This window comes from Penicillium expansum (assembly GCF_000769745.1).
Source record: "Penicillium expansum strain MD-8 chromosome Unknown contig70, whole genome shotgun sequence".
NCBI classification, from domain to species: Eukaryota; Fungi; Ascomycota; class Eurotiomycetes; order Eurotiales; family Aspergillaceae; genus Penicillium; species Penicillium expansum.
Genome location: NW_015971495.1, coordinates 46,320 through 68,854, shown reverse-complemented (window position 1 = coordinate 68,854; position 22,535 = coordinate 46,320). Strand labels below are relative to the sequence as shown.

Sequence of the window (22,535 nt, the reverse complement as noted above, 5' to 3'; positions counted from 1 at the left end):
GTTCAGGGAAATGAGAATGTCTTTCATCTGTATTGAAATGAGGGTCAGATCTTCCGTACAGAATTAATATCCGTTTGTGGTTGTCTCGCTAACAGGCAGATCGCCAAGAGATACGGGGAATTTGGGAAGAGATGCAGATGGCTAGAGGATATTTCGTAAGGGTCTTGCAGATGCACGTTTGGTGTCCTTCGGCAATGGCATAGCCGAGCTCGTCAATAATGCTTTCTGCGGAGACATTGTCGTGAAGCTGAAGACGACCTTGATTTCAATAAATACTGTGCATGACAATGAATGCAATCCCGCAAGAACCATGCTTCTTACCCATACCTGCCCAAGAGTAAAAGGACTTCCATGGATTAGCAGACGATGAAGAGTATCCTTTGCGCGCTATCTGCTGTTCAACTGTCAGGCATCATCCAAGAGAAAGGAAGTCTGGACGTCGAAACTAAGCAAGTCAATTTATCCCATGGATATAGGCGGTTCCTTTTCTTGGGCAGAGCGACGCTCGACGAAGCTATAGGCAACTAAGTTGCAGCCTCTCCAATTCTAGGAAGTAATAAAGAAATAACGGCTCAATATTCCGAAACAGTATTAATGTTACTACGGACCGTCTAATTCTTCTACAGAAGGTTCTCGAGAGAACTTCAAAGAATGAACGGGGATTACTATTGCCCATCGACTTTATACAGGTTGTGGGGTCGACATCCCTTCCAGCCTTCTTGGTCGGGCCCTATGAGGCAGCTAGCAGGCAATAAATATATGAGAATAATCTGGAGCCAACCTTACAATTCAATGGAAAAAGCACCCAATTTGACGACCTGTGAAATGTCATTTAAGTCCTGTCATCATTTATAGGGGGATCCATAGGTCTGCTCGGCTGTCGTCTCCATGGTCATACAAAGCTCAGTGACGTCAACCACACAAAATAAAACAACCATCCCTCGCCTTTTTGTATTGCTCTCTACATTTCTAACCCTTTTCTTTATCTAGCACCGTGATTGAAGACTGTACTATGCCAAACTCATATACTCTTATTCAAGGGGCAACGGTGCTCTCTATGGAGCCGCCGGAGGGGAAGCCCCTCTACAATCACGACATTGTGATAGAAAATGATCGGATAAAGGCTGTAGGCCGAGGCCTATCTTTGCCGAGTGACAGCAATGTGTCCACAATTAATGCGAAAAATTGTATTATTACCCCGGGGTTTGTTGACGGCCACCATCACATGTGGCAGCACCTCCTGCGCGGTATCACGGCTGATTGGTCCCTGTTTGGTTACGCATGTCACCTGAGGAGTGTCTATGGGAGTTTGTACACACCAAACGATGTCTACTTCGCCAATTACGCTGCTGCGTTGAGTCTGCTAAACAACGGCATCACAACCGTCCTGGACCACTGCCACGTTATAAACTCGCCCGCACATGCCGATGCAGCGGTAAAGGGCTTGAAGGATGCTGCTATTCGAGGCACGTTCTGCTATGGGCTCTATCAGAACCCAAAGGAACCCGGGGATTTCGGGAGTACTGCGACAGACTCGTTCGACCAAGCCGCACGAGTCGATGATGCTCTCCGTGTGCGCCAAGAACACTTTTCAGACAACGATCCCGATACTTCGCTTCTGACTTTTGGTATTGCATTGAACGATCCACCCACAATATCCCGGGAACAAAACATCGCGGAAATGAAACTCGCGAGAAAGCTTCAAGCTAGACTCACGACCGTACATGCTTCAGTAGTTCCTCACGAGACCCCCAATCCTGAAGTCGTCCAGAATCTTGCGGATGCAAAATTGATGGGGCCGGACCTCGTATTCAGTCACGGAGGCGGGATGACAGACAGCGAGCTGGGTGCGGTGCAGAGTTCTGGGGCTGGCATTGTTGGGACTCCCGACACGGAGCTGCAAATGGGTATGGGATATCCCGTGGTATGGAAAGCTGCCGATCTGGGCTGTCAGACGTGCCTTGGACTCGATATCACTTCGAATCAAGGTAATGATTTCATGGCACAGATGAGGTTGGCTCTTCAGACGCAACGAGCTCGCGACTATGATCATACAGTCCAGAGAGATGTCCGCAGGAAGACAGCAGACGTATTACGCATGGCAACGCTAGGAGGGGCAGAGGTTATGGAAATGGGGTCGTTGGTTGGTTCTATCGTTCCTGGTAAAAAGGCTGACCTGGTGATCTTCCGCTGTGACGACATTGACACGGTACCCGTTGTGGACCCTATCCCAACTGTGGTCTTCCATGCATCGCCAAAGAACATTGACACCGTTATCGTTGACGGAAAGATTGTCAAGCAGAATGGTCAGCTTGTCGGTGTTGAATGGAAGTTCCTTCGTGATCAAATGATGCGTAGATCCCAACGACTGACGGATCAAGCATCCAAAGTCGATATGGAGAAGGCCGAATCATTATTTTACTCCTTATTCGAGAAGGCTATGGAAAAGTAAAGTGTATGATAATTTTTCACATGTATGTCGCTGTGAACCTTAAATTAATCGTTCCAAGCATCCAACGCACCTTCCCTGATGTAAAAATGGCACGCCCATACAAAAGGTACGAAGGGTACACAGGGAAGGTGCGCTTGGCTATAACTTTGAACACAGACCCTCTTGGCCTCACTGTAACCAGACCCAACAATCATCACGCCCAAATAAACATCTTCATGACTATAATACTCCAAATAGAAAATGAAAAGATTCTCAAATAACCTTTAGCACAGTCAACCTGACATAGCCCTCAGAGACTACGAAAAACATTCATTTACCTGATTTATGTAAAATGCGGGGAAAGTGGGCCCGCGCTAGGACATTGCCGACGGGCTTTTTGGATAGCCCACCGTGCACGGGCTCTTTAACCAGGTTTAGTTAACCAAAGGAGAATAAGGTTATTCAGTAGTTTGTCGGCAATAGTTAGTCCACCGATATATGCTATGTTGCATAATTTCTCATATACAGTCCAGGTCCGACGGCATTTGTAAAAGCCACTCTAAACATTTCCCGCTCTGACCAGCCGAAACCGGATAAGGAGGCGATGTTGATAGATCGAACGGGATATAAAAGTGACTCTGTTCCAGTGGGTATGAGTGGGAGACATCGTGGTGCGTTACTACTATTCTTGCCATGTTTTCAACTACCAGAATGATCCTTGGGGCTTTCTATATTCTGCTTTTTACTACCGTTGGGATATGCAAGTCCATAACCGAAGATCGTGATATCACGGTGTTGTTTCAAAATGACGGAAACTGGACAACACACGCCGACAATCCCAGTGCAATTTTGGTGCTAAGCCCCAGCAGTCACAGGGATGCTGTTGATACCTGTGCATCATATGGCGAGGAGCTTCTAGACTGCAAATATTTCTCTGAATTCTACCACCAATTGCAATACCAAGTATACCTCGGAAAGGTTGAGCAGACCCAGACCATATGGTCTTCCTGCTCAATGAGCCCCTTTACCCTGGATGGCGCTGCATCCCACATGAAAGATTCAATAGAGTTGCCTTTCATATGCACAAACTCGGCACCGACAGTAACAAAAGTCGATACGGACTTCTCAACCTTCTCACGCATCAATATTACGAGCAACGGCACAATATTTGAAGGTCTGCACGACCACATGGCCTTCCGATTTATGGAAATCCCTTTCGCCAAGCCACCAACAGGAGCCCTTCGCTTCCAGTACGCACAGCCATGGAATGGCACATACGTGGACGCGACGAAGTATGGTCCAGCTTGTTTGCAATATGGACGGCTGAACGGGAATCAACAGGGCTTCAACCCATGGGTAAATAGTGAGGACTGCTAATCCCTCGACATCTACACGCCACATATACCCGTAACACCGACCATTCAATCGAAGCCAAAACTAAAACCCGTTCTGTTTTGGATTCATGGAGGAGCCTTCACTCACAGATCGGCGGTAGACGGGGTATTCGATGGAGCTAGCCTCGTTAGCCGTGGGGATGTTGTCCTGGTTACAGTCAACTATCGACTGAGCATTTTTGGCTTCTTGGCCCTTAATGACACCACAGTTACGGGTAACTATGACATGTCAGATAAGATTGAGGCTCTCAAGTGGGTGCAAAACCACATCTCCGCGTTTGGTGGTGATCCGAACAACGTTACAATCTTCGGCCAATCTGCAGGAGGCTCTGCTGTCATCTCACTCATACAATCTCAAAAGGCTGCCGGGCTCTTTACAGGGGCGATCGCGCAGTCAGCTGGGGGTAGTTATGCTACTCCATCTGCTGCCACGACTCAGATCCTGCCGTTCATCGACAACTTATGCCCTAATGCGACTGGGGAGGTTCGTCTATAATGCCTGCAGTCCTTGCCACCCGAGGCATTACTAGAGCTCACAGAGACGAATGTGACATCGTGGACGTCAGTTGTCGATGTCATCTATTTCGAGGACATGTCCATTGCGCAGCTTGCAAAGGGGCGGCAATACGTCAACAAGGTCAAATTTATGGCAGGCTATATGCCGAACGAGTACCAATCCCTTATCGCCGAGGCTCTCCCTCCCAACATCACCAGCCTTGAGGCAGGACTCAAAATCATGCAGCATCCTGGTGCTTTGAACGCCAAATAAGTGGAAGCAGTCCTGGAGTCACCATTGTGGACAGTATCTCCCACGGAAAGGACATCTATGGGCAATTCCTCATCGCAATACTCATTCAACAATGCGTACAACGCCACGGTGAACGTTGCGACCAATGCCTTCTTAACCGGTCCAGGAATCCAGGTTGCCCGGATAGGGGCTGCGTCGTATTCTTTCGATCGGATGTGGATATACAAAATGGAGCGGGGATATGCGCTCTCATACTTGAACCCTTGGGGCATGTGCTCATTCCCAGTCGGCCGCCCCGAGGTCCCTTACTATAAATGCCATTCGAGCGATCTTTACGAGGTCTTCGGAACGTACTATCTCTCTGACCAGCCCATCCGCGTTGACGATGATGTGTATTACACCAACGCCATCCAGGACATGTGGGCATCCTTTGCACGAACTGGGAACCTAAATGTTGACAAGTCATACTTGATAGCCCGAGGGTATAACTCCACTTTGGAATTCTTCTCCAATTTTGTCTGGCCTTCTTTCACTGCTATCGCTCCCTAGGTGGCCTCCCTACAGTTCCCAGATCCGGCAATCACGACACTGCCAGACCAGGAGCGCATCGGGGTACTGACGCCATTTTTTTCGGGTTAAACTACGGGAGACATTTGAACTGGCCCTTTCAGTGACGCGATATGCTACAAGGGTTGAAAAACTTCCACAGTTCATACCGTATTATATCAAAACAGAGTACACACTGCTATGCGTAGACAGCCAGATAACGGCCGCACCCTTCAATCTATGACATGATGTTTTCTTTGGCTTCAAACTAGCTTTTTCCTTACCATTTACGTATAACAGGGCTCCAGGCCTTAGTCCCAGGGGCCAGATGAGTGGATCGGTGGATCTGTGGATCTGTGGCCAATTTGCCGACCTCCTCTCAATTCTTGATGATGAGTCACGCATCAACTATTGACAGAGATAGAAAATATTTCAACCAATAATGGGTGCGATAATGACGAAATCTAAAGATTACGCGCTTATTTTAGGGTTGGGGGGGATGGAGTTGGGAGGATTCCCGCCCTAAACATCTGTAACATGGATTGCCTGACATTCCCAACGGTTCAACACTTTCTTGCTGGGAGCAAACACAACTGACGATTATGTCGTTGATATGAAATAACTAAACAATTCTTTATGTTAAATAAAGTCCCTGGATTCAGGGTCCGTAATTTGAAAAAATTCCACCTCAGCCATCAATTCAATCTCGGAATTTCAAGAAATTGAAAGAGACCTACTATTTCCAAATCCACTGCCAAGATGGCTAAATCTGAGCCAAGTAGTGGAAAACAGCATATCAGCGAGAAGCCCGTCACACTCGGTAACTGGTACCAACATGTCAACTGGATCAACACAACCCTCATTCTGATCGTACCCGTCGGCGGCATCGTCGCTGCATTCTACACACCGCTGAGGGCAATCACTGCTGCTTGGGCATTTATCTACTACTTCTGGACCGGACTGGGAATCACCGCTGGCTATCATCGTCTATGGGCACACAGATCGTACGAAGCGTAAGTCGCCCACTCCCTCATCCCCTGCCTTGGTTCGAATCAAGCACTAACTCACATTTGATATCTGCAGTCGTCTTCCAGTTAGGATATTCCTCGCATGTGTCGGTGGTGGCGCTGTTCAAGGTTCAATCCGGTGGTGGAGCAGTAAACACAGGGCACACCACCGATGGACAGACACAGTCAAGGACCCATACAGTGTCATGAAGGGTCTTTGGTATTCGCATTTTATGTGGATGGTCCTGAATCAGAACCCGAAAAACCGTGGCAGAACCGATATTTCCGACTTGAATGAGGACCCGGTCGTCGTCTGGCAGCACAAGAACTATGGATCTGTCATCTTGGTTTTCGGAATGTTGTTCCCTATGCTCGTTGCTGGTCTGGGATGGGGTGATTGGAAGGGTGGTCTTGTATATGCCGGAATTCTTCGGTTTTCGTTTGTGCAGCAAGCCACCTTCTGTGTCAATTCTCTTGCCCATTGGCTGGGTGAGCAGGTTAGTCATTTTCCCTATCCTGCTCTTGTCATACTCCCGTTCATACTGACACACTCTAGCCATTTGATGACAGGAACTCACCTCGCGATCACGTCGTTACTGCCCTGATCACTCTCGGTGAAGGTTACCACAACTTCCACCACGAGGTAAGAAGGTTCTTCCCTTTGCATTTACTTGGCACCCACTAAACCCTGACCAGTTCCCCTCCGACTACCGCAACGCCATCGAATGGTGGCAGTATGACCCCACAAAGTGGTCAATCTGGTTGTGGAAACAGCTCGGTTTGGCTACCAACCTCAAGCAGTTCCGAGCCAACGAAATCGAGAAGGGTCGTGTGCAACAACTACAGAAGAAGCTCGACCAGAAGCGCTCGAAGCTTGATTGGGGTGTTCCTCTTGATCAGCTGCCTGTTGTCGATTGGGATGATTTTATTGCAGAAACTCAGAGCGGCAAAGCTTTAGTTGCTATTGCTGGTGTTGTTCACGATGTGAGCAAATTTATCACGGAACACCCTGGTGGTAAAACCCTCATTTCATCGGCCATTGGGAAGGATGCCACTGCCATGTTCAACGGCGGTGTCTATACTCACTCCAATGCTGCCCACAACCTACTTTCTTCAATGCGAGTTGGGGTGATTCGCGGCGGTGGTGAGGTTGAGATTTGGCGTCACCAAAATAACCAAAAGGGCGTTTATGCTTGAGCTTTGGAGGAGTTATTAGAGATCAATTTGTCAAGTTTCACGAGAATATGAATATCCGTTTTAACCAAAGAAGCAAACTTGCGAATACCCCCTTGGAAGCCTTGGTGGATTAATGAGTAGATTAACTCTTCCAGATATGTTGGGATCAAGGGGGAACAGCCAAAGAAATAGACGGAGTTAGGAGATAACGGGAGGCGACTCGGTTTCGATTTCTTACAGTATGCAGGGGTCAATGAAGTCATGTCCTCACAAATAATTTTTTTAGATGATCCTTATAATTGCTGGGAATTGGCGGACTATTCAGCCCATTTGACTGCCAAGACTTCGTTTTCTCTTCCCTCGCTTCATCACTCTGTGACTCCCTCACTTTCACCTTATCTCTCTTTCTCACTGTGTACTGTGGGATGTGTCGGATGACTGCCAATGTGCTCTGTCAGTGTAATTATTCATTATTTTCATCCCATATGCTAAGTCTGACTTTGATTTGATTCTCTAGTTCACATCATTCTAAGCCCTCGCTGGTCCTTGCGAGAAAAATGAGTGACACAGGCATCAGCTCCCCAATTGCAAAAGATCTATCAACGAAGATAGAAGACAAGCACCATGTTCATCGCACGTCAAAATCAAATCAAGACAGCCGAAATTTGGACTTTGTTTTACGAAACGGGTTAGCCGGAGGTGTTGCAGGCTGTGCTGTAAGCCTTACCACCCGAGCTGCCAACAGTAGACTGCTAATGCCAGAGTAATGTAGGCTAAAACTGTTGTGGCCCCATTGGAGAGAGTCAGAATCCTCTTTCAAACCTCTCACTCTCATTTTGTGCAATATTCGACCAGCTGGGATGGTTTCATTAAAGCTGCCAGACACATTCGAACGTCATATGGCATATCTGCGCTTTTCAAAGGCCACTCGGCAAGCTTGATCCGCGTCTTCCCGTATGCCGGTATCAACTTTCTCGCATACGAACAATTCCGAGCAGCAATAATTGCATCTCCCGAGCAAGAAGCGCCATTGCGTCGATTTTTGTGCGGAAGTTTGGCCGGTGCGACCTCTACCTTGGTCACATATCCTCTTGAGTTGATCCGTACACGTCTTGCCTTTGAAACGGTACAAAAGAATCCCTCATCCTGGCTTGGTATTTCTCGGAAAATCTACTTCGAAGGAGGAGGCAGCGGGAGCTTGTCAAATCTCTATCGAGGGATTGCCCCGACTATGCTAGGCATACTTCCGTATGCTGGCACGTCATTCCTCACCCATGATCTACTTAGGGACTGGCTTCGTACGCCTGTCCTTGCACCCTATACTCTAAGATCGCAATCCTCCACCCGGTTGACCGCAGTTGCGCAGCTTTCCTGTGGAGCGGTTGCTGGCATAGTCGCCCAAACAATTTCTTACCCGATTGATATTATTCGGCGGCGAATGCAAGTTAGAAGTGCGGTTGATACTAGGTCAGGTATTTTGGAGACAGCCCAACGTATCTTTCTGGAGAGGGGAGTGAGAGGCTTTTATGTTGGATTGACTATCGGCTATGTCAAAATGGCTCCCATGGTGGCGACAAGTTTCTATGTCTATGATCGGATGAAGCGATTTTTGGGGCTTATTAAGTAGCCGATTTCTTTTTTCTCTTTTTCTTGATTTATTGGACATTGATAAACTACATCTTACCACTAACCGGAAGGTTAGAACCGAAGAGCTCCTTCTAAGATTACCTCGGAACTAACCCAATTCGGAAAGACCCACCCGTGAACTCCCCAGAGGCGTCTCACGGGATAAAATGTGGCTGACTAAGGACATCCGGGCGGTAAACAAAGAAGCAATTCTACTCCACCGGAGTTTTGCCGTTCACTGGGCTCGGGCGAAGTAACATTTGTTCCGTGCCGTCAGTGGCAGAACGCCTCTTGAGCTTGACTGGACCCACGACCCTTAAGTTACATCTCTTGAAGTCACACCCGAATAGGGGCTCGGATCTTCCCCCTCATTATCCAGCGTCCGCTTTGTTCAACAGGCCAATGGTTGACCTGCATGCTCATCACACCACCTGCATTCGGATAAATCCTGGTCTTACCAGAGCCTTTACCCCGGTTTCCGTCTATTGCCCCCGCCCCCTAGCGTCAAAGCCATGCGGAGGTAGTTTAGCGCAAATTGGGGAATGTTTATTGCGATCCGAACGGAGCTTCTCATAAAATGCCTGTCCCCCTCGGTAGGCTCCGTTCATTAGTTTGCCCTGCCCGGATCACCCTTCGTTATCTTCTTCTCCTCTTCTGTTTATTGTTTCTCTCGGTTACAACTCTCCTGGGACTTAAAATGCATCTCAAGTCTTATGTGACAGCCGCCCTGTATGGGTTACCTGCCCTGGCCAATGCTGCGCCGTCGCCATCTCACTCCCAGGCTGCATCTCCCTCGCCGTCTGCAGCTAGCTCAAATGCCGATCACTTCAAGAGCTATACAATTAAGGCAGAGAACATCACTGCTACGCTGATTCCATACGGCGCGCGCCTCACCTCCTTGCTAGTTCCAGATCGCGACGGAAACGTCCAAGATGTGGTCGTTGGCTACGATGACCCTAAGGAGTATCTGCATGATAGTGAAACCAATCGTACGTTCTTCGGCGCGGTTGTCGGTCGCTATGCCAATCGTATCAAGAACGGTACCTTCACCATTGATGATAAGGATTATCACGTTCCTGAGAATGAAAACGATGGCGTGGACACCCTCCACGGTGGCTTCATCGGATATGACATGCGCAACTGGACAGTCACTTCGCACAGCGATTCCTCAATCACCTTCACCTTGCTTGATCAAGGCTTCGAGAAGTTCCCAGGAGACGTCATTACCCATGCTACTTTCAGCGTATCTACCGAGAAGACTCAATCCAACCCCAAGGGACTTCCCCAGTTGACCTCAAAATTGGTGGCTCTCTCTCTCACAGAAAAGACCCCCATCATGCTGGCCAACCACATCTACTGGAACTTGAACGCGTTCAAAGAATCCAACGTGTTGAAGGACACCCTACATCTTCCCCTGTCACAGCGGTTCGTCGGTGGAGATAGCATCTTAATCCCGAATGGCACCATCCACGACGTTGAAAACACCTACCAAGGAGCTCTCGACTTCACCAGTCCCAAACTCATTGGCAAGGACATCGAAAAGACCTACGATCTCTGTGGTGCCGGATGCACAGGCTACGACACATGCTTCCTGGTTGACCGTCCCTCGACATACGCGTCGAACTCCATGGTCACGGCCCTGAGCGCCTCGTCTAGTTCCACCGGTATCAGCCTCGATGTCGCTACCAACCAGGCCGCGCTGCAGATCTACACCTGCAGCGGGCAGAACGGCTCAATTGCCACCAAGAAGTCGCAGGCGAAACGCAACAAGGCTGATGGTGGTGACGCCGGTGCAACCCACGTTAACAAGTACGGATGCTTCGTTATCGAGACCGAGGATTGGATCGATGGTATCAATAACCCTGAGTGGGGCCGTGTTCCCTACCAGGTCTTTGGTCCTGATGATGGGCCCGCCGTTAACTGGGCTACATACCAGTTCGGCACTCTCTAGATTTTATAATTCTACAGTACAGTGTGCTATATACTTGTATTGAATTAATAATCACATCTGCGTGGACCTTTACGCGCAGCGTTTATTTTAGAATTTATTGCCTCGATCTGTACGAATGACAGCCACCTGTGGCCAGTTCAATAGGTCATAGAGTGATACTAAAAACAGATATAATGAACATTGGATTTTGCTATACATTCAAACCCACTCAACAGTCTCCAACATAATGTACAGAAGACAATAGAGATCTACAACTTCGACAAAATGCCACCTCCATTATCTCCACTCCCCTTAACAATCTCATCTTCCCAATAATTCGGATTGAACGTGATCCGGTTCAGCGGATTCAACCGATGGGCGCGATTAAATAGATCTTCATAAACACGGCCATCATACCGGCCCAGCGCACTATAATCAAGTCAGTCACACTTATTCCTATATCAAAGCGTCTCAGATGACTTGATAGCCACTCACCTATCCAATAAGTAATCAGGAATCATCCATGAATCAACCAGTTTCACGGCATGTGGTCGAATACGCGCCATTAGGTCTTGGACTCGACTGGCTAGGGCATTTATATCTGCTTGGGAGACGGCGTCGGACTGGAAGACTGGTGTATTCATTAGTTTGTGGGAAGTAATGTTGGGTTTGTTGCTAGTGGCTTACATTCAAAGCTTTCGTTCTCCATGCTGTATAATGCGAACAAGCGGAAACAGTCCCATAGTACAGTTTTGATGGGCGATGAGAGAGTTTTGTCGTTGGAGAGGGCATCGAAGAAGGTTGCGACAATGATCGATTCGGATTGGGCTGTTTTTTATCTTAGGTCAGTGTATAAGAATAGATCGTTTCAAGATTTGCTTACCCCGACTTAGTTTGTGAAGCTGGATTAGAAGACTGTTCCAGTTCTGTTTTTTTGTGACTCTTTGTTCGTATGCGTCGTATGCCTGTCGATTATTAGTTTCAAGCTGTTCGATAGAATGAATATTGCAAAACTTACCATAACAGTAGCTCTCAGCTCAAAGCTCTTAACAATGTCCAAATCACTGTTCAGAACATCATATGTCCGCTTTTCTGCTCCGGAACAGCGCTTGTTGCGAATAAACTCTTTGAATCGAGCATCAGTCTCATCAACTCCGGGAGTATCAGGCGACTCAACAGCAACAGTCATCTTCTTGATCAGATACGCCGCAACCTGCTGCGTAATCATCCAATTATCTCCCTCAACAGTTGGCTTAGAGAGGTAATCATTATTGACCTGGATCAAACCACTCCCACCACCAAAGCCATGGCCACCCATGGCACGTCGACACGTCTCAATGCCATCTGCAGCGAGGATAGTGCACAAACTCTTCAATCCGGAGGACATGCTGTGCATATGAGCCAAGGAATTGAAATTTCCCCTTTCTATATCCCGTCGTGCGTTCTTGTAGACTGTCTGCATAGCAAGACCTGTGTAGTGAAGTGCAAAGGTTGTGGCAAGGAGAGGTAAGATCCGAATCTGGACAGTTGGATAGTCCAAAACAGACATCTCCGGTCCTTTCTTGTCGCCGTCTCGGTCTTGGAACTGGCGTCGCACACTGCTGTACCGCACTGCGACGGTGACTGCCCGTGCGAGGACAAGTCGAGCGCGGTGGACCATGTTCGACCGCACATAGGTCAGAGATCCATAGATCAGAGCTGGCTTCTCCGGCTTAGTGTAAATTCCTGTGTTGGAATCGACATTTGAGTATCGTGAAAGCATAGCAGAGTGTGGAACTCTAGTGTCTTATTAGCGAGTATATCTTGAACGTATTCACGAGGAACAAACCTGAACTGGTCAAACAACATATACGCATTGTCCATAGTGATATATCCATATTTGGGACCAATATCTCCAACAACAATCCCATCCAACGGCTGATGTGTTTTCATATCCCGCACCTGCACAATGAACGGATGAGGACCATGCGAGACATACTTATCTGGCGATATGGGATCCGGGAGAAGCAATTGTGCAACCACAATAGCATGGTTGGCTAAACGGCCCAGGCTGCCATTCCACCATTTGCTCGCCGTAAGGGTCGGGCTATGTAGCACGAACTCCTTGGTCCGGCTATCCCAACGCGCCTCAAGCTCCAAGCCACGGACATTACTCCCATGTCCCAATTCAGTTTGTGCATATGCACCAATGATCTTCCAGGATTCAGTCAATGGCAGCCAGTGCGCCTGCTGTTCCTCGCTGGCCTGTTCGCGGATAGTCGTGATGAACATCTCCATGTGTAGGAAGTAGGGCGACACATCGTCAACCAGGTATTCGGCCATTTGGTATTCGAGATAGCTCCATTTGTGCGTGTCTCTCATTCGGCGTAGGAGTTTTGCGCGTGCAACTCCTAGCTTGAACCTTTCCGGTCTGGAGAGGTTTTGTTGCTGGTCTTTGGAGAAAAGTGGCTCTTGTTGGATTATGGGTAGGATTCGAGCTTGTCGTTCCAAAAATCCATCCGAAGCCAACAAATGCTGTCCTAGTTCTTCAGTGGCGATGTTGGATTGTTGACGTTCGCGGGCTAGCGTTGTTGACCCATCTGGTTGGCTTGGGCGAAGATTATCCGTGAAATCAAGCATACTGAATCCTTTGGCTCTTGGAAGCTGTATAAAAATCTCAATTACAGTTTCATATATCTCGACTTTATTCATGTATCAAATACTCGTACCGAATTGCCTTGGCTAAATCCATAGTTCAAAATCACCGAGTCCCGAATGCCGGTACTTCTACCCCGCAGGGTAAATGTAAACTGCGGAGAAGTAGCAAGTAGCCGAATAGACAGAGTATAGCAGTAAACTATTGGCTAGGAAATTCAGCGGGGAAGGATATGTTGCCGCAATGTGTATACTCGAATGCAGCGGGATAAGACCGTCAACTACCCCAGCTCAGCAGTACACAAACTCAAACAAAATGGGAGACCGCACTCTATTCATACCTCCACATGTGGGAGACAACGTGTTGCCAAATCTTCCTTTTTTCCACAGACTATTGCGTTATGCGCAACGTAAGCCTTCGCCCATTGTGGTTCGAGACCTGGTTGCTAGCGTGGAAAAAACATACCATCATCTTGTTTCGGATGTGTTAGCCTTTCGCAAGGTTTTGGAAAGATCGCTCAGTCATGAAGCTCGACATGATTTGATTGCGGACAAGGAGGTATATATTGGGTTGCTTGCACCGGGAGGGTATGAATACACCGTCGGCTTCATCGCAATCCTTGCAATTGGTGCAGCAGTAGTGCCTATGGGTGAGTCTCAATCTTCTAGAAGAAGACGCATAGCTGATAAACAGTAGCTGCCGCATTGCCAGTAGAAGAAGCCTCGTACTTTTTATTAAAAGCACGCTGTGTGGCTATGGTAGCCAGCACAACCAGTGAAAATACCGCCCAGGACGTGGCTCGCTATATGGGAGAAATTAAGGGCGTTCACATTCCCTGCATATCCCCAATCGCATCTCATATTCACCCCATGCTTCTCCCGTCAGATGAAGCGACTATTTCCTCCGGCCCAGTTCCAGATATGAACGCGGCAGCACTAGTGATCTTCACTTCCGGCACGACAGGGCCCCCCAAGGGCGCTGTGCAGCGTCGCAGTTATATCTCCGGGAATGGGGAAGCTGACGCGGACTATTACCAAATCACAGACAAGGACACAGTCCTCCACGTCCTTCCAGTACATCATGCCTCCGGTGTGGGGCTGACTTTTCTCCCGTTCCTCACGGCCGGCGCATGTATCGAGTTCCGAAGTGGTAGCTTCGATACAGCCTGGACGTGGGAGCGCTGGCGACAGGGAGGTCTTACCTTCTTCTCTGGAGTTCCCACCATATACATGCGTATGATGAGGTACTATGAAGAGAACATTGCACACCTAGCTCCTGAGGTACGTGACCAGTACATCGCTGGTGCGTGTAAGATTAGAGCGATGCTGTGTGGTACTTCGGCACTTCCAGGGCCTGTACAAGAGTTCTGGCATCAAATTAGGAATAAGCCAATTCTCACTCGATATGGTGCGACAGAATTTGGCGCAGTTATCAAGACTGAACTTAATTCCGATGGAACGCCGCAAAACAGTGTTGGTCGTGTTGCTGAGGCGGTTTCACTCAAGCTTACCGATGAAGGTCAGATATTAGTGAAGTGTCCTTATATGTTTTCCAAGTAAGTCAAATGTCCTTTCAATGGTGATTAGCTTACAAATATTTTTTAACAGGTATCTCTTCGATGAGAAAGCAACGGCGGATGCACATGACGCCGAAGGGTACTTCAAAACGGGAGATATTGCTCGCCGCGAAGGGAAATATTATTTCATCCTGGGCCGTGCCTCGATCGATATCATCAAGTCAGGTGGCTACAAGATCTCCGCGTTGGATGTCGAGCGCGAGATCCTAGGTCTAGATTATGCTTCCGAGGTTATGGTTGTGGGCGTTGAAGATGAGGAGTTTGGTCAACGAGTTGCTGCTACTGTCAGCCTCAAACAAGATCAAAGAACAACACGTAAGAGCCTCACAATCGCTGAGCTGCGAGGAGATCTACGAAGTAGAATGGCTGGATATAAGATGCCGACTATTCTTCGTGTAGTTCAAGGTGAGTTGCCCAAGTCGGGTACGGGGAAGGTGCAGAAGAAGATATTGGGGCCGCGGTTTTTTCCTCCTAACTATCGAGAGCTGCCTGAGGTGCAAGTCTGGAGCAGGGAAAATAATGCCAAGTTATAGGGTCAAACGATTGAAAACTTATTCCCGTAGTTGCAGTAGCTAAGTATTTACATACATGTACTTGATATCACTGTCCATCCCCATCAAATCTTGACCTTAGCAGGCGCCGAAGTCGCCCGACTATGAACATAGCTAATACGCTGGAATTTCCTAATAGCATCCCCCCAAAGCTCCTGACGAAGCAAAGCATACACACTGCACAGCATTAGCAAGCATTATTTCTCTCAAAAAGACTTGTTGAGATCACAACTTACCCCATCTTCGCTTTAGGCGCCCACTTCGCCCCCAATTCCAAAGCAACATTCAGCATCTCCTCCGGCTCCGCAACAGCATCCACAATCCCATCGTCCAGCGCTTCAGGCCCAGTCCACCTGTGCGCCTCAAGCAACATCTTACGTGCAACCTGAGGACGCAGCTTGAGACGAGGTAGTGAGCCTATCCCGTCGAAGTGCAGACCCAGGTTTACAGGTGGCATCGAGATAAAGCCGCGGCGGGAGTTCATTACTCGGTAGTCGTGTGCCAGAGCGAGTGGACATGCGCCGCCGAATGTGTGCCCGGTTAAGAGGGCGATAGTTGGGAATGGAAAATCAAGGATCGCGTGGATGAGCTAGATGTTGGTTGTTAGTGTGGTCTCATACAGGACATGCTAGCATATCTGTTCAAAGCTGGCTTGAGAGCCGTTCTCACTGGATAGAAGCCATCTGTATTAGCAAATGGGTTATGGTCTGATTCATCCAGCTCGAGTCCCTAGGAGTGTTCTATTAGTTCTTCCGATATTTTTCTGTTTTGGGACTTGATTCAATGTACAGTGCACCAGAATTTGGCATCATTGCCCCGCGTGATTACTGCCCCTTCTGAGTCGGGTCCCAGGATTCTTTCTATGGATCGATAGGCCCGGATCATCTCCTGACAATACGATGAGTTCAATCGGTTTTCCGGGGGTTTCTGCATGGTCAGAACGAATACATTCCCATGTCTCTCGAGGGAGAGATTGCGGAAGGTTAGAATTTCTGTCATGATGCCAATTTTACGAATATTGAGCAAATATTGATATCGTACACTCGAACTATTTCGTTAACCGTTCGTTATCCTGTGATGTATGTTCGTAGGTCCCCGCATTTTCACATTCCCCATATTTACGTTGCCGAAATTCACCGAGTACCGAAATCTAAAAGATATTTGGGAATTTTCACACACATTTGCAAGGTGTCATAATCTCCATAAGTCTCATAAAATCTATGCGTATATGTGTACATAGTCAAGGAATTGCTATAATCCCTACCAGGCAATCTCTCCATTCCATTCTAAATCCTTGAACAGCCAATCCCCCATTCCCTGGTATTGATTAAAGAAATCATCGGGAATATCTTGCGACATATCTCCTACACTGAGGTCTTCATTGCGGTCCAAAATTGTTGTGAGTGGCCTGTACTCATCCGAGGATTTAGCATCCGGTGCCCGGGACTCGGCCCAATCTCCTAGCACCTCTGGGATCCCGGCTATAAAGCTATCTGTGCTTCCACCATGCCCCAATTGTGCGAGGTCCATGAAATATGACCAAGCCCAGGAAATACCCGGGCCAAATTCCTCAAAAAATGGTTGGTGTTCTCTAGAAAGCGTCATCAATGGTATTTCGTCTACTGTCGACGAGCTGCGCTGCTTTTCAGCAATGCTCTTCAAGGCTCTGAGGCTGCCTTTCGCGGATGACCAGCGTTTTGCAAGTTCCTCGAGAGCCAGGTAGATAGATTTCAAGCTACTTGTTGCCTTCTCTCGGTGTGATGGTACGTTATTGCATGAGAGAAGCCCGATTCCGGCAGCCAAAAGGTGGAATGTGAACACTGGGCTTAGAAATTGGATCTCATCTCGGGCGAGAGAAAGTCTTCAAATATCCCTGCCACAAAGGATGACGCTAAAAGCACTCCTAATGATGCAGATTCTCCGGGGTTGGGTCGACACAGTATTGCGAGACAGGTAAAGTATGGGATGTGGAGCTGACGTGCTTCAAAATTGTATCTGGCCAATCTCCCTTTCGATGATGGTGTATGTTCTGATGTACTCTGGCTATAAAATAAGCGCAGTGAGGGTGGAAGGTCGCGTGTCCATCGGTATAAACGATTCTCAAGGTTCTGTCGAGCCTCACGTGTGAGGGTCTTGCGACGACAGTACTCGGTGAGATGGCCCAGGATAGAACTAATCTCGACATATGCAATGAACAGAGGAGCATTTGAGCTTGAATCATGGAAATCTTCGGGGCAAGGCGGCGCCACCTCACAATCCTCCAGATCCACTGCTAGTGGCCGGCCCTGTCCTGCAGAAATGCAACAATCTCTAGCCTGTCTGCTGTCAGTGGTTGTGTATGCTAATGAAAACGCACATTCTTGACTTACGTAGAGAGTCCACCACAATCTCCGCCTCAGGGTAGCATCTCTTGTATTCGTTGGTTCCTTGTGCAATCCAATCTGATGAGCTAACCCAACTCCCACATATCGCCAGAACCCACTGGTATTGGTGGACACATGCTCAGGACCTTCTGGGTTATACCAATGCAAAATGCACACTGCTGCGACGACAGTCACTGGATTCCTCTCGTATCCCGACCAGAACAAGGCTTTTGCACGACGATAAAACTGGTGCAAAGATGCATACGCAGTCACTGCCGGTGCAGATGTGACTCGGCTCGCAGCGACGAAAATAGACTGGAGAAGTAGCATTGACGGCTTCTGAGGGCCGCTTTCCTCTAACCAGCTCCGCTCGATTATCGGCATCCATGGTGAACATCGTTCCATAAAAGTGTTAATCAATCCTTCTCGGATAGCTCTTGGTAGGAGATCAAATGCACCTTATAGTCTGAGCAGCTGGATATCATCTTCGGTTGTTCTATCTGCATCTCCTTCTGGGTAAGATCTAGCCTTCTCTTCGTTGATTGCCACTGCATCATCAAAGTAGCGGGAGCGTGCCATGAAGCTCAAACTCGAAGCGGATGAATATGGATTGGAGTCTGGTGTAATCGGTACATGGTCTCCGGTATCAGCTCTACCTTGGCTTGTCTCGCGGTATTCATTCCAATCTGAGCCGATAGAACTAAATTTTCTCGTCGGTTCTTCCCAGTTCACCCGTCTCCTTCTAACCGCTTCGGTATCATTGATGCTACATTCACTATTGTTATTGTTGGCTCTTTTTCTCTTGCGCTCTCGTCGACTGCACGGTATTTAGTATGTTTACTCCAATGTCAGAAATCAATTTTCTTACGAACAGGGCCATTGATGCCGTTGGCAGTTCACACATACATCAGGATTTCCGTCAAAGATACTGCGAACCTAAAGAGATTAGTATTTCTTCATAATTTATTCCTCTTTCTCATACCTTCTTTTTATTGCAGGCAGCACATGCTGTAGGTGCACGTAATGGTGGGGGACTAAAGTCATTCATTTTCGACCTATTTCATACATTTAATGTAGAAAAGTCGGGGACCATTTGGGGCAGTTCTCGATTTCCCCGGCTTTTATTACTAATGAAAGAATAAAATACCGGCACGACGGTTATAAGGTTATAACACAATATTAGGCGGCTACGTAGATGTATTTTTTATTTTGGTCAATATAACCGTGCCAAGCCCAACACCTCCGTGTTAATGTATTAGATACATGGGCAGTCTATGTATGTTATAGTAGTGATTCAGGTTGTATGTACCAACAGTGTTTACTTTATTCCCTACTAGTACAAGGTATACTTACTAATTAGGTTTACTAGTAATTTGTTAGTAATCTCAAGTACTACTTTTTTTTACTTAGTCAAACCCAGGCTCACTGTAATCCTCGTCCATGGCGTCGGCCTTCCTCTTCCGCTCAATTGATCCATCAGCCTCAATTAACCTTTGGGCCTCAACCAACGCGGCGATCCGACCAGGTAAACTGAGACTCAGGTTGAAGTAGATATCGGGTCTGCGGGGATAACAAGTAATATCGAATCCCGGGGTTTCACGAAATCTCTTCCACAGCCTGCTGAGATTTGCGGAATGGATGGTGGGGTAGCCTGTTGGTATCCAATCTGTTCTGAGCCTAGATTTGGTACAGAGGTGCACGGCTACTACAAATCTTGGTGTCGTATGGCCAGTCCATCGTGCTTTGACCGTTTTTGTTTCCTGGCAGGCTGTGCCCTGGCACTTTACTTCGAGCTCGACCGGGAGTGCTCCAAATTCTTCTCTGCGGAGAAGAAACCATCTGTCAAACTGATCAAGAGACTTCTCCTCTAAATCTTTCTGGGTACAATGGGAGTACCTCGTTAGTGTGTTGAGAGGTAGGAGGTTGGTGTTTTGCAAGTTTTGCATCCCGCAATCTGGCCGACCGCAGCCGGACCGAAAATGATACCAAAGTGCGTAACGATCGGGGTCAAACTTTGACCAGTAAGCGAAGGGGTCGTCTAGACACTCCTTGTCACATTGTGAACATTTTCGTGGGACCACATCGTTCGGAGTTTCGCGGAGGATGAGCATATCATCGACGCAAGGCTTTCTTGGGCGAGCAATCATCCAACCATAAGCGGCTAACACCGAAATTGCGAGTGTGAGAATGTCCAAAGTCTCGGGGCTACCTTTACATTTTCGGAGAAGATAAAAGGCGACCTCTAGATCGGCTCGACTCGATAACTCTCGCCGGTTAAATTTCAAGCCATCCTGTGCCTGTATAAACTCAACCAGAGGATGGGGAAGATCTCCCCAGTCCCAGCAATCTGATAGTTGGAACTCTGTGGAGAATTGACTTAGAAAATACCCGACACTCTGTTGTATACCGACAGCCTTTGTGTGATGAGTGGTGGTAGTAATATGAGGACTGAATGCAGATAGGAGCTCCACTAAATCATGCCAATAAGTCGCTATCTTATGAATGCGGGCATTCCTCTATTCAAAACCAGTGTTAGGGAGATGTATAGGTGAAATGATCAAGAAAATTCTTACCAAGATTGTGTCATCTATGTTGCTTGTCATATTGGCAGTTTCGCTCACTTGACCTGGTTTGAGTTGAGCTAAAAGTCCCAATATATTTTCGACACACAGGCTCTCTTCCTTCGTGGCACGGATACGATGTGATGTTTCTATCGAAAGAATGGCTCCTGGGAAAGCTTTCTGTAAGTGGGCCACCGCTTGGCCTTTCCACTGGTTTCTTGTAGCGCTTACTTTGCGTGTCACACATAGATTCTGAGGCAATCGAGGATCTAGCTCATAGAATTTTGGTGGGATTCCAATGCCTCCCAGGCTAGCGGCGAGAGCTAATGCTTGATCTTGCGGTGAACCGAATCGGCGTCGCCAGTCTTGAGACTTCTCTCCATCCCCTTTAACGTACATAAAGCGCTGGGGGTGTGCGACAAAAATAATGAAACGTTTCAAGGACGTCTTATCGGGTGTTAGCTCTAGGTATAGAACTAAACCGGCAAAGTCACCCCAAAGACGAAAAGGCTGTAGGTCAAGCTTCTTAAGCATTCGTTCACGAACGTTGGCACCCCAGCAGATCTCGACTTTTGCCTTCATCGCGGCTCGAAGCGCAAATATAAACCGTTCATGGATGTCGAAGAGATCCTCGGGGTAAACATCTTTGCAGTGTCTGCTGATATCTCTGCGGGCGAGATGGTCGAAAAGCAAACAATTATTTGTTGTTGAAAATCCAGCTTTGTTGAGCTGGGCGATTGAGGGATTTGAAAGGTCTTCAGTCTTTTGGCAACTGGGGTCGTCAACGGAAAACGTGGGATTGTACAGGTGGCAGGCAACCGGAGCATTCAGCTGTCCACTCGGGCGAACCAAGAATTCCCTAGGTCGAGTGACATCTCGGGCCTTCCACCATGTGGCTTCGTTATTTTGAAGATGCTCAAAAGCCTCATTCATATCCCACCCAAGTGAGGAGATCTGGCCTGCTGTCCAGTTAGCCTTAAGTAATCCCAAAAGGCCGTCACGATACATACCATCCGTTTCCTCCAGTTCTTTATTCCATTGCATCTCGAGGCCTTGGATCAGGGGAAGGAACTTTCGGACATGGGTCAGTTCTTGGCTAGACAAAGCTTTCTCGGGGTCCGGCAGCCAGACATCCCGAAAGAAGTGAATCTTCGTCCACCCATCCATGGCACAATTTGACTAGCACGTTTTAAGCCATGCTTGGATACTCAGATACTAGAAAGTATCATGGAGAGGTCAAATACTTCGAGGAATACAACACGGAGAGAAGCCGGGCCTATGCCTGTGTTCGATGAGGGTGGACGAATAAGGGGTGAGAAAAGAAAATAAGAGATGGAAAGACGGAAAATAAGAATAGTCATACAAATTACTGCCTCATTCTGGTCAAGAAATTCTGTCACATCTACATGTCTAAAGCTGACCTAAAATCATAGATTAGATCCATGGATACACCTCAGATGCTTCTCCCAACCTAAGACTTTAGTAATGCCTTCTGAATCAGGTGCAAATGAGAATTCTGCCATAATTTCTGCTACTACTCCGTACGTATGTTGTACTTCAAAAAAGAGTTTCTGCCATATAACCGTGCCAAGCGCCCATCACACCCTGTGTTGGTGCGCCCCGGTCAACGATAATCCCCTATCAACGATAAATCTTGGGATTGGTACTTTTATATGGTTTGTATAGTAAGAAAACCTGCATATTAATCAAAAAAAGACTCCTATGGGATGGCTGTGTTGGTGCTTAAAAGTATTATGCCTAGTATAGCCTACTATGTATACATTTTGAGGTGTGGCAAGAGCCCTTGACTCACTTTTATTAATAATTTAGCAATGTACTACGTAGGTGTCTGCTAAATTTAGAGTACGGGGGTGAATAACCAAAGGACCAAAATACATGTCGAGGTAGGGGGGTTACTTTACACTCTATGAATATTCCCGCGGAGATAAATATAGTTTTGGGTAGCGGTTTTTTGATACCATGAACGTACA

General features: G+C 47.6%; 8 protein-coding genes across 8 annotated transcripts; 5 read left to right on the top strand and 3 right to left on the bottom strand.

The window, feature by feature from the left end:
* Window positions 1-1,057: 1,057 nt before the first annotated feature.
* PEX2_026700 (Amidohydrolase 1) lies at window positions 1,058-2,452 on the top strand (the record flags this gene model as incomplete). Its single annotated transcript, XM_016739945.1, has 1 exon — window positions 1,058-2,452. The coding sequence occupies one exon, from the start codon at window positions 1,058-1,060 to the stop codon at window positions 2,450-2,452; it is 1,395 nt and encodes a 464-aa protein (XP_016593592.1).
* A 690-nt stretch (window positions 2,453-3,142) lies between these two features.
* PEX2_026690 (Carboxylesterase, type B) lies at window positions 3,143-5,122 on the top strand (the record flags this gene model as incomplete). The annotated part of the gene is made up of 4 exons (XM_016739944.1): window positions 3,143-3,787; window positions 3,863-4,313; window positions 4,365-4,574; window positions 4,629-5,122. 4 exons carry the CDS (start codon window positions 3,143-3,145, stop codon window positions 5,120-5,122), a joined length of 1,800 nt encoding a protein of 599 aa, XP_016593591.1.
* Window positions 5,123-5,878: 756 nt separating this feature from the next.
* PEX2_026680 (acyl-CoA desaturase) lies at window positions 5,879-7,323 on the top strand (the record flags this gene model as incomplete). The annotated part of the gene is made up of 4 exons (XM_016739943.1): window positions 5,879-6,132; window positions 6,203-6,623; window positions 6,683-6,769; window positions 6,823-7,323. 4 exons carry the CDS (start codon window positions 5,879-5,881, stop codon window positions 7,321-7,323), a joined length of 1,263 nt encoding a protein of 420 aa, XP_016593590.1.
* Window positions 7,324-9,625: 2,302 nt separating this feature from the next.
* PEX2_026670 (aldose epimerase family protein) lies at window positions 9,626-10,879 on the top strand (the record flags this gene model as incomplete). Its single annotated transcript, XM_016739942.1, has 1 exon — window positions 9,626-10,879. One exon carries the CDS (start codon window positions 9,626-9,628, stop codon window positions 10,877-10,879), a length of 1,254 nt encoding a protein of 417 aa, XP_016593589.1.
* Window positions 10,880-11,127: 248 nt separating this feature from the next.
* PEX2_026660 (Acyl-CoA oxidase) lies at window positions 11,128-13,477 on the bottom strand (the record flags this gene model as incomplete). Its single annotated transcript, XM_016739941.1, has 6 exons — window positions 11,128-11,287; window positions 11,354-11,489; window positions 11,546-11,686; window positions 11,742-11,823; window positions 11,877-12,636; window positions 12,687-13,477. 6 exons carry the CDS (start codon window positions 13,475-13,477, stop codon window positions 11,128-11,130), a joined length of 2,070 nt encoding a protein of 689 aa, XP_016593588.1.
* Window positions 13,478-13,808: 331 nt separating this feature from the next.
* On the top strand, window positions 13,809-15,602 carry PEX2_026650 (AMP-dependent synthetase/ligase; the record flags this gene model as incomplete). The annotated part of the gene is made up of 5 exons (XM_016739940.1): window positions 13,809-14,142; window positions 14,190-14,795; window positions 14,844-15,048; window positions 15,101-15,384; window positions 15,469-15,602. The coding sequence occupies 5 exons, from the start codon at window positions 13,809-13,811 to the stop codon at window positions 15,600-15,602; spliced, it is 1,563 nt and encodes a 520-aa protein (XP_016593587.1).
* An 83-nt stretch (window positions 15,603-15,685) lies between these two features.
* Window positions 15,686-16,619, bottom strand: PEX2_026640 (enoyl-CoA hydratase/isomerase family protein; the record flags this gene model as incomplete). The annotated part of the gene is made up of 4 exons (XM_016739939.1): window positions 15,686-15,797; window positions 15,857-16,209; window positions 16,290-16,349; window positions 16,410-16,619. The coding sequence occupies 4 exons, from the start codon at window positions 16,617-16,619 to the stop codon at window positions 15,686-15,688; spliced, it is 735 nt and encodes a 244-aa protein (XP_016593586.1).
* Window positions 16,620-19,389: 2,770 nt separating this feature from the next.
* On the bottom strand, window positions 19,390-21,711 carry PEX2_026630 (uncharacterized protein; the record flags this gene model as incomplete). The annotated part of the gene is made up of 3 exons (XM_016739938.1): window positions 19,390-20,499; window positions 20,557-21,503; window positions 21,555-21,711. 3 exons carry the CDS (start codon window positions 21,709-21,711, stop codon window positions 19,390-19,392), a joined length of 2,214 nt encoding a protein of 737 aa, XP_016593585.1.
* Window positions 21,712-22,535: the final 824 nt, after the last annotated feature.